Raw genomic sequence first — 10,961 nt, 5'->3', positions numbered from 1 at the left:
AACGGAGAATTCACCACAAAGGTATACAGGAAAGCCACACATACAGACCAAGTCCTAAAGTATGAAAGCAACCACCCCAACACACACAAAAGAAGTTGCATCAAGACACTGTTCAAAAGGGCCACAACACACTGCAGTACACCAGAACTGCAAAAAGAGGAAGAAGAACACCTATACAATGTATTCGCCAAAAACGGATACCCCTGCAATTTCATCAACAGATGCCTAAGGGAAAGACAACGATCCGCATCCATGAAACCAACTAGCCACAAAACGACATGACCAGCTATCCTTAGTAGCCACACACTCAGATAACAAGCAACATGCCGGAGGAAACATCACAGAAGCCCTTCACAGGAGGCTCCCAAGCACTGAGGATGTCACCTAGACAGGGGACGAAATGTCTGGGACAACACTACTATTATAGGACAAGTCAAACAGAGAACAGCCAGGGAATTCCTAGAGGCATGGCACTCATCCACAGATTCACATCCACCTGGACCCAATATACCGGCCACTGCAGCGGACAGCTGGAACTGACAACCGGAAGCGGCAGATACAAATCACTATAAATGCCGGAGGAAACATCACAGGAGGCTCCCACTGAGGATGTCACCTAGACAGGGGACGAAACGTCTGCAACACAAATTCCCAGCTTGGCGAACAGAACCACAACAACGAGCACCCAAGCTACAAATCTTCTCCCAAATCTTGATCCTTTTAGTCATGTTATGTTCTGTATTATCAAAGAATTGTGTACTTGACTGAATTGTACAAATGTAATTCGTAAATGAGTTCATTTGAAAACAGGAGCTGTAGGTTTATAGACCTGCCCATTACAGTCCATGTGTGAACTAGTACAAGTTATTTGATCCCATAGGGCAGTGATTCACAAGCATTTTCCCACTGAGAACATATACCGAAGCACAAAAATTATGAGGTCCTTCAGTGGGCAGTAGAGGTTGGAGGAAGAGGTTAGAGAAAAAGACCTCCAGGACTCGCGGAGTGGAGTGTGTTTGGGAGAACTTGCAACCCCAAGTTTCAGCTTCAGACCACACTTGAAAAGTCCTACCATCGGACATTGACTGTTTTTACATTAATATGCCTTTTCATATTCACAAGTCCATTCTTATTCATGCATACATTTAAGGGTTTCATGAACTGTCTAAGTTCAACTAATCAGAAGCAACTTAAACAATCTGGCTAGTCTGTGTGTCAATAATGTTCCTAAAATGCTGAGTAATGACTCTAATATTCCTGACCTGACCTTGAACCACACAGTACTACCATTTAGCTGAGCTTAACAATTGGAATATAATTGCAAATGTCAATTCAGGTTAAACTCTGAACAGGGCTCTTCAAATCTTCAACATAGTAAATCATTGTAAATAATTTGAAAATCATTAACGTGTCTTTATTTCACAGTTACACATTTACTGCTGTTCATGATCCCAATTCTTGCACCAAGCTTTTGTCATTGTTACTATTCGTCCTTCTAGTTTCATTGTGCATTTTGCTTCTCTATTCCACATGCAGTTAAATTAATGTCTGACTGATTCTATTTGGTATGTTGAAGTTACAAATAATGAGTGTTAACTCACTGCACTTGGTTAGTTGCGATCGAAGAGCTTTTACAACTTTGAAGATACAATTAAGATCATTATTTGCAACTAGTAAAACATGTAACCCTAAGAATTTCAAAGACTATGAATCTATCAAACAGGAGTACAAGTCACAAGTGCCAGAATACTTCAATTTTGCAAATGATGTCCTCGATAACTGGAGTAGAATGGAAAAGGTATTTTGTTATCTTGTATGATAGATGGAGTTCATTTTTAGATGTAAGAAATGTTTTCTATGAAACTTGAAGAAGTTATGGACTCATCAGAGTGTTTTAAATAGTTGCATGGTTGGTACAATTTAGGCATTCTATGTAAAATTATATATTTTAACATAGAAATTATAGCCATTTAGAATTATAGCCATTATAGTCACGTTTAAATACTATAAGCCTTCTTTTATAATGTTGAGAATTAGCAAAAGTAATTTTTCTGCTTTGATCTTTTGAAGTTACACAATTTATTCAAATATTTATTCAAGTTCAGTTGAACATTTATAGTGGTATTTAAAACAGACATTTCATGGACAGCTTTTCGCTGCCCAGCTCTTGTGGGTGACATGGTGGTACAGTGGTTAGGACTGCTGCCTCACAGTGACAGAGACCCGGGTTCAATTCCTGCCTTGGGAACTATCTGTGTAGAGCTTGCTTATTCTCCCTGTATCTGTGTGGATTTCCACTAGGTGCTCCAGTTTCCTCCCACAGTCCAAAGATGTGCAGGTTAGGTGAATTGGCCATGCTAAATTGCCTGTAGTGTTAGGTGTAGGGGAATGGGTCTGGGTGGGTTGCTTCTTTGGAGGGTCGGGTTGGGCTGAAGGGCCTGTTTCTGCACTGTAAGTAATCTAATCAAAACATCTCAACTGTTGCAATGTCAATCATTAGAAAGTTTTTTTAAAAAGATGCATGCTCTGAATATGTTTTCTATAAGCCTATTCATTAAATTTTAGTGTTTTCTGTGAAAAATCTTTGTGGTATGGTGCATTCTTGCATTTTTACTTGCTTGATATTTCCACTGGTGTTTACACAGGTTGGAAGCAGAGGTTCAAACCCTGCTTTCTGGTGGTTGAGTGAACATGGACAACAAGTGAAATGGAGCTTCCAGGACCTTGAAGTCCACTCCAAGAAGGTGGCCAATATCCTGTCAGATGCCTGTGACCTACAGTTAAAGGATAGGGTTCTTGTTATCCTGCCCAGAGTTCCAGAATGGTGGCTTGTGAACATAGCATGCATTAGAACAGGTAAAGGTGTTGTGGTAACATGGTGTTTAAAATGGATGTTTAGCAAAAGCATTTTTCTGTCTGCTTCCTACAAGAAATTGTCTTGAAGAAATCCATTAAAAGATCAAATTCTCACAGAGAGTTCTGAAGAACTTATTCGAATTTATTCTAGTTTACAAATTTGGAAATATCTTTGCTTAAGCTCTTCACTTTTTGTAGAAATGGGTTCTGAGCCCAGTATGATGGAACTGAATTAATACCTTAGCAATAATCATTAATCCTGAGTGATTATGTCCTTTTCAATTTATATGTAATTCAGCATCCTCCCATTTATTGGATTTAATTATTTAGGCAAATCACCCATTGATGGTGACATCACAGTTTTGGTTTCAATGTCAGTATTTTTGAAATGGAATAGAGATTGTAATGGTTTTAAAAGCCTGTTAACTAGTACTAGGGCATGGAAACAGGGCCGAACCAAATCAGACTTTCTACTTAAGTAATTGCAACACAGCGAAATTAAAAGCTTCAAACATCCTCAAAAGTGATCCCAATGGTTCCCAAACAGACGTTTTGAACAACCAATTCTAGACTCTGCAAATAATGAATTCTCTACTTGGTTTATAGCTTAAACAAAAGACTTAGCAATTTATTGACTTTATTGCAGTAACTTTCTCAGAAAAAAATTAAACAACAAAGTAATCTAATTGATGTCTATGTTTAAACTCAATAATGATTGCTTTCAGCTCCATTCACAAGAAGACAGACAGACAAAGAAACACAGATAAGACATAACTAAAATAAAGTAACAAAACTAGTCAGTTAACTTAAGTGGTTTTCACAATGCTTTTTCCACAGGCAAATTTGATTGGTTCTTGGTTGATTTACTGAAGATGTCAATCAGGGCTACTTTTTCAGCTCGCTCAGAGGAAGTCAGTGATACTTATAACTTAGTTTATCTTTTCTGAACTTCCAATACCTGCTAACAGGATATTAGGTACCGAGTTTTTAAACCTTCATGCTGACTCACTAACAGCAAAATGCCTTTTCACAGAAAACACAATCCAAAATCCAGTTGAAAACGTTGGCATCTCCCTGCCAGAATAACCATCTCCCCACAAGATCCCAGTTACTATTCAACATCTGCCATCTGCTTGTCCATAAGGCTTCTTCCAGACTTGCTGGAACCAGTTCCCAGGTACTGAGATCATTAATAGCCATGTTAATGGGAGATTAGGCACAAAGCTTTTAAATCTTCATGCTGACACACTAACAAACTCCTTTTCACAAAAAACACAATCCAATGCTTTCTCCCAATCTCGGAACAGCTATATAAATTTTTGGTCATGAATCAACCTGCAATTAACTTCCAGGTATGGCCTCACATACAAACAACAGCTTGTTTGTTTTATTTTGTTTTAATATAAGCGCCAGTCCATGGTCCAACTGTTGCACTTGTTATGGTCCAAGCCAGACCCCCTCAAAACATTTCAAGAAGGTAGCCTGAACCATAACTTTGCTAATTGTTTTAAGCAGGTGTTAGGCGGATATTTCCGGAGTGATGCAGCTGGTCAAACCTCTTAGTTTCAAATAAAATAGAATTTATTTAAAAGATTACCAAATGAAAAACAAACAAAAGAGGACAGAATATAGAATAACAACTTATCTGAAAACCCAAGAGATTATTGCAGTTTAACCTATCCCGGGTTACTGAGGAAAGTAAGAGAGGAAATAGCTGGGGCCTTAACAGATATTTTGTAGCATCCTTAAACATGGATGAAGTCCCGGAGGACTGGAGAATTGCTAATGTTGTCCCCTTGTTTAAGAAGGGTAGCAGGGATAATCCAGGTAATTATAGACTGGTGAGCCTGACATCAATGGTAGAAAATCTGCTGGACAAGATACTGAGGGATAAGATTTATTTACATTTGGAAGAAAATGGGCTTATCAGTGACATAACAACTTCATAAAATTCTTCGAGGAAGTGACAAAGTTGATTGATGAGGGAAGGGCTGTAGATGTCATATATATGGGTTTCAGTAAATCATTTGATAAGATTCTCCATGGTAGGATGATGGAAAAAGTGAAGTCACATGGGGTCCATGGTGTACTAGTTAGATGGATAGAGAACTGACTGAGCAGCAGGAGACAGAGAGTAGTAGTGGCAGAGAGGTTCTCAAAATGGAGAACTGTGACCAGTGGTGTTCCACAGGGATCTGTGTTGGGACCACTGCTATTTGTGAATACATAAATGATCTGGAGGAAGATATAGGTAGTCTGATTAGCAAGTTTGCAGATGACACTAAGATTTGTGCAGTAGCAGACAGTGAAGGGAACTGTCAGAGAATGCAGCAGAATATAGATAGATTGGAGAGCTGGGCATGGAAATGATCAATGGAGTTCAATCCGAGCAAATGTGAGGTGATGCACTTTGGAAGATCCAATCCAAAACTGAACTATATGGTAAATGGAAAAGCCCTGGGGAAAATTGATGCCCACAGCGATCTGGGTGTTCAGGTCCATTGTATCCTGAAGATGGCAATGCAGGTCGATAGAGTGATCAAGAAGGCATATGGCATGCTTTCCTTCATCTGACGGGGTATTGAGTACAACAGTTGGCAGGTCATGTTACCGTTGTATGGGACTTTGGTTTGGCCACATTTGAAATACTGCGTACAGTTCTGGTAGCACAATGCCAGAAGGATGTGGATGCTTTGGAGAGGGTGCAGAGGAGGTTTGCCAGGATGGTTGCCTGGTATGGAAGGTGCTAGCTATGAGGAGAGGTTATGATTATTTTCGTTAGAAAGACGGGGGTTGAGGAGTAACCTAATTGAGGCCTACAAATTCACGAGATATAGACATATGGATAGCATGAAGCTTTTTCCCAGAGTGGGGGACTCAATTACTACGGGTTATGAGTTCAAGGTGAGAAGGGAAAAGTTTAGGGGAGATATGCATGGAAAGTTCTTTACGCAGAGGGTGGTGGGTGCCTGGAATGCATTGCCAGCGGAGGCAATTAAGGCCGGCACAATAAGATGTATCTAACCAGACATATGAATGGACAGAGAGCAGAGGGATGCAGATCTTTAGGAAATAGGTAACATTTAGATAGAGGATCTGGATTGGTGCAGGTTTGGAGGGCTGAAGGGCTTGTTCCTATGCTGTAATTTTCTTTGTTCTTAATGAGGCTGTTCCAAATACTTGCAACAATCCCATAAATACCCCTTGGCAAAAAAGGTAAAATCAAACACAGGGTCTTACAGGGAGAGAGAGATGGCAGAGAGATTCAGCATGAAACACCTTCTTCCATGTAGCTGTTTCTTGGACCAGTGGCCTCAAACTGCCTGACTGCTTTCAGTGAACAGCCAGACTGCTAAAACCAAACCAAACCAGAGAAAAGCTGAGCTGAGAGAAATGGCCACTCACCTTTCATTGTACAGGTTTTTTGTTTAAACTTGAAAGCCTTCTGCCTGAGAAACACCCTTCAACCCCATACTTCTCAGAATCTCTGCTTTTGCAACGTCTCTGATAAAAAAAGCCAGAGACAGCATTACCTTGTTAAAGGAACAGCACTATCACATACTCACTGTGCTCAATTCACATCTCAAAACCAATGCTGGTAAAATAAAGATAATGAAAAATTAATGAGGATTCTAACACCAAGTTTTGGTGGCAGATCTTTCAGCTTTATTGAAACCATGGGAATCCACAATTCTGAACAATTTGTAATCCAGCCCAAGATCAAGAAAAATTTACTTCCTGTGGAATGACAGTAATGAGATTGAGTAGTCGTAAACTGCATTTGAGTTTATGTTTGAAGAAGCTGGTGTTGGATTCTTGCACCTACTCTCCACAATGGGTTACTCATGAAAATCAGGCACTCTCTTATAGGCACAAAGGATCGGCTGAATTTGTCCAGCCCCTGGATGATGTGGGCAATGGCGAATAAGTTGGGAAGCATAGTGAGTCCATAAAAATTAAATACTCAAATTTGAGGAAACAAAACTTTAATTCTACAATTATGTTTTGAATGGTGAAATGTGAATCTTGCTAGGAGCAAGATGCCAATTTGCATGCACTTAATCTCACCTCATTAATATGCAATTTTCTATTCTCCCATGTGCCAGAGAGAAGCTAGGCAGTGACAATTCCCAATATGGAAGTCAGAGTATATATTTGGCAGCTTCAGTCTGCCACTTGTTACTCCTGGCTTCCATCTTAGATGGCATTCACGAACACAGAGTCATAGAGTCATAGAGATGTATGATGAGAAAGTGAGGTCTGCAGATGCTGGAGATCAGAGCTGAAAATGTGTTGCTGGAAAAGCGCAGCAGGTCAGGCAGCATCCAGGGAACAGTGAAGAAGGGCGTATGCCCGAAACATCGTTTCTCCTGTTCCCTGGATGCTGCCTGACCTGCTGCGCTTTTCCAGCAACACATTTTCAGCTCATAGAGATGTATATCATGGAAACAGACCCTTCAGTTTAACCTGTCCATGCTGACCAAACATACCAAACTAATCTCATCCCATTTGCCAGATCATACATCCCAAGACTACATTTCACAGAAGCGCCATTAAGAAAATCAAACACCAAATCACTCAAGCTGTTATCTGAACAGTACTCCAACATTGGCCTAACAAGTGCTATACACAGCTCCATCATAACCTTCTTGCTATTGTAATCTAAGTTTCGGCTAATAAAGGCAAATATCCCATATACCTTCTTAACCATCTTATCAACTTGTCCTGCTGCTTTCATAGGTCTATGGATATACATATCAAGGTCTCAATGATCTTCTGTACTTCCTAGGACCCTACCCTTCTATGTATACTCCCTTGCCTTGTTAATCATCTCAAAATGCACCACCTCACACTTGTCAGGGTTAAACTGCATTTGCTACTGCTCAGTTCATCTGACCAGCTGGTCTGTAGTGTAACTGGGCAAAACATGGAAGGTCAAGCTGCCAGAATTGGAAAGTGCAGATAGCTCGAAGGGTGGAGGCTGGACATTACAGAGATAGGAAGGAGCAAAGCCTTGGTGGGACTTGAAAGTAAGGAGCGAAATAATAAAATCAAGTTTGACTGGGAGCCATTGTAAGTCAGTGAGCACAGCGGTGAGAGAGGAATGGGGCTTTAAGCGACTTAAGATAGGGGCAACAAGAGTTTTTGATGCTGGAAGCTGACCAGAAGTAGGTTTCAGTATGGAACATGCTAAATGGTGGAACATTTGTAATGTCCCATTGGTTTCACAAGTGGACAACAACCTTCCTGGCCTCCAGACAAGCAGCTGAAATGTAACTCTCAGTGTTTTGAAGCTGTTACATGTACTTCGGTCTATAATCCACTACACTGCACAATATGGCAGCACACACTCCACTCCACTTAATTACGTTAAAATACCTGCGGATGCTGAGTTGAAGTGTGCTGCACATGATTGATTGCTTTAGAATGTGAATGTTTTTGACACCACAGGCTCAGAAACTGATGTTGAAATCACAGAAAATGAACAGGAATACGCTCCACAGCCTGTTAATTTATGTCTGGGTGCAAACGCTGATGGTAACTCTTACCTTATTGAGAAATGAGGATAACAGGGATGTCTGCCCCAAATCGACACTTGGAATATGTGTTCAGTTCTGGTCACCTCACTATAGGAAGGATGTGGAAGCTACAGAGAAGGTGCAGAGGGGATTTACAAGGATGCTGCCTGGACTGGAGGGCATGCCTTACAAAGAAAGGTTGAGGGTGCTAGGGCTTTTCTCATTGGAGCCAAGAAGGATGAGAGGCATCTTGATAGAGGTGTGCAATGTGATGAGAGGCATAGATAGAGTGGATAGCCAGAGACTTTATCCCCGGGCGGAAATGGCTATCATGAGGGGACATAATTTTGAAGTGATTGGAGGAAGGTTTTGGGGAGTTGTCAGAGATGGGTTCAGTGGTAGGTGCATGGAGTGCACTGCCAGCAGTGGTAGTAGAGTCAGATGCATTAGGGACATTTAAGCAATTCTTGGAGAGGCACATGGATGATAATAAAATGAAAGGTGTGTAGGTTAGTTTGATCTTAGAGTAGGATAAAAGGTTGATACAACATCGAGGGCTGAAGGGTTTGTCCTGTGCTGTACTGTTCTACGTTCTACATCCCTCTAAACCCTTCCTATTCATATACCTGATTTGGAGATGCAGGTGTTGGACTGGGGTGTACAAAGTTAAAAATCACACAATAACAGGTTTAATTGGAAGCACTAGCTTTCATAGCCCTGCTCCTTCATCAGGTGGCTTCAAAACCACTGGATGAAGGAGCGGTGCTCCGAAAGCTAGTGCTTCCAATTAAACCTGCTGGACTATATCCTGGTGTTGTGTGATTTTTAACTTTATTTATATACCCATATAAAATGTGGTAATTGTACTAACCTCCACTACATCCTCTGGCAGCTCATTCCATATGCACACCACCCTCTGTGGGAAAAAGTTGCCCCTTAGGTCCCTTCTAAATTTTTGCCCACTCACCCTAAACCTATGGCCTCAAGTTCTGGACTCCCCCACCCCAGGGAAAAGACCTGAATATTTATTCTATCCATGCCCCTCATAATTTTGAAAACCTCTATAAGGTCACCTCAGCCTCCAATGCTCCAGGGAAAACAGCTTTAGCCTGTATAGCCTCTCCCGGTAGCTCAAACCCACCAACCCTGGCTTGCACAGAGCATGTTCCACAGACAGCAGCCCCTTAAACCACTGATATCCCCCGAGCACCCCCAACCATGGAGGTTCGCATCAAACAACCATCAGCTTCATCACATCATTACGGCACATCTCTGACTCACTTAGAGTACAGTTCACCACTTCAATGCTGCACTTCCCAACCTTCTGATACCTTTCATTGGCATGATGCTGCTGCTGCTGCTAGGAATTCCACAGAAAAACAGACAACTCTACCTGCGACTCCACTTTCAAGGAACTATGAACCTGCACTCCAAGGCTGAACAGCCGCAAGATGACCTCCCAACTCCTGTACTCAATACTCTGACCAATAAATGAAAGCATACCAAACGCCTTCTTCACGATCCTATCTACCTGTGACACCACTTTCAAGGAGCTATGAACCTGCACTCCAAGGTCTCTTTGTTCAGCAACACTCCCTAGGACTTTACCATTAAGTGTATAAGTCCTGCTAAGATCTGCTTTCCCAAAATGCAGCAACTCGCATTTATCTGAATTAAACTCCATCTGCTACTTCTCAGTCCATAGGCCCATCTGATCAAGATCCGGTTGTAATCTGAGGTAACTCTCTTCGCAGTTCACTGCACCTCCAATTTTGGTGTCATCTGCAAACTTACTAACTGTACCTCTTATGCTCGCACCCAAATCATTTATGTAAATGACAAAACGTAGAGGACCCAGCACCGACCCTTGTAGCACTCCACTGGTCACAGGCCTCCAGTCTGTAAACCAACCCTCCAGCACCACTCTCTGTCTTCTACCTTTGAGCCAGTTCTGTAGCCAAATGGCTAGTTCTTCCTGTATTCCGTGAGATCTAACCTTGCTAATCAGTCTCCCATGGGAAACCTTGTCGAATGCCTTACTGAAGTCCATAGAGATCACATCTATCACTCTGCTCTCATCACCCTTCTTTGTTATATCTTTAAAAAACTCAATCAAGTTTGTGAGACATGATTTCCCACGCACAAAGCCAGTTTGACTATCCAGAATCAGTCTTTGCCTTTCTAAATACACAACTTGCCCACCACTGAGGTCTGGCTCACCGGTCTATAGTTCCCTCGCTTGTCTTTACCCCCCTTCTGAAACACTGACACCACGTTTGCCAACCTCCAGTCTTGCGCCACCTCACCTGCGACTATCGATAACACAAATATCTCAGCAAGAGGCCCAGCAATCACTTCTCTAGCTTCCCACAGAGTTCTCGGGTGCACCTGATAAGGTCCTGGGGATTTATCCTCCTTTAAGCGTTTCAAGACATCCAGCACTTCCTCCTCTTTATATCTGGACATTTTGCAAGATGTCACCATCTATTTTCCTACAGTCTATATCTTCCATATCCGTTTCCACAGTAATTACTGTTGCAAAATATTCACTTAGTATCTCCCCCATTTTCTGTGGCTCCACACAAA

General features: G+C 41.5%; 1 protein-coding gene across 1 annotated transcript in view; it reads left to right on the top strand.

Annotated features, from left to right (window-relative positions):
• The first annotated feature begins 1,486 nt into the window (after positions 1-1,486).
• Positions 1,487-10,961, top strand: part of LOC122560819 (acyl-coenzyme A synthetase ACSM3, mitochondrial-like) — a 55,676-nt gene continuing 46,201 nt past the window's right edge. The window contains exons 1-2 of the mRNA XM_043711942.1: positions 1,487-1,798; positions 2,646-2,856. Coding sequence (XP_043567877.1) covers positions 1,568-1,798; positions 2,646-2,856 — 442 coding nt within the window. The 5' untranslated portion in view covers positions 1,487-1,567. The remainder of the gene's footprint in view (positions 1,799-2,645; positions 2,857-10,961) is intronic.

The sequence above is a fragment of the Chiloscyllium plagiosum genome, chromosome 21 (assembly GCF_004010195.1).
Source record: "Chiloscyllium plagiosum isolate BGI_BamShark_2017 chromosome 21, ASM401019v2, whole genome shotgun sequence".
NCBI classification, from domain to species: Eukaryota; Metazoa; Chordata; class Chondrichthyes; order Orectolobiformes; family Hemiscylliidae; genus Chiloscyllium; species Chiloscyllium plagiosum.
Note: the sequence above shows the minus strand (reverse complement) of the source record. Positions and strands in the feature narration are given on the sequence as shown.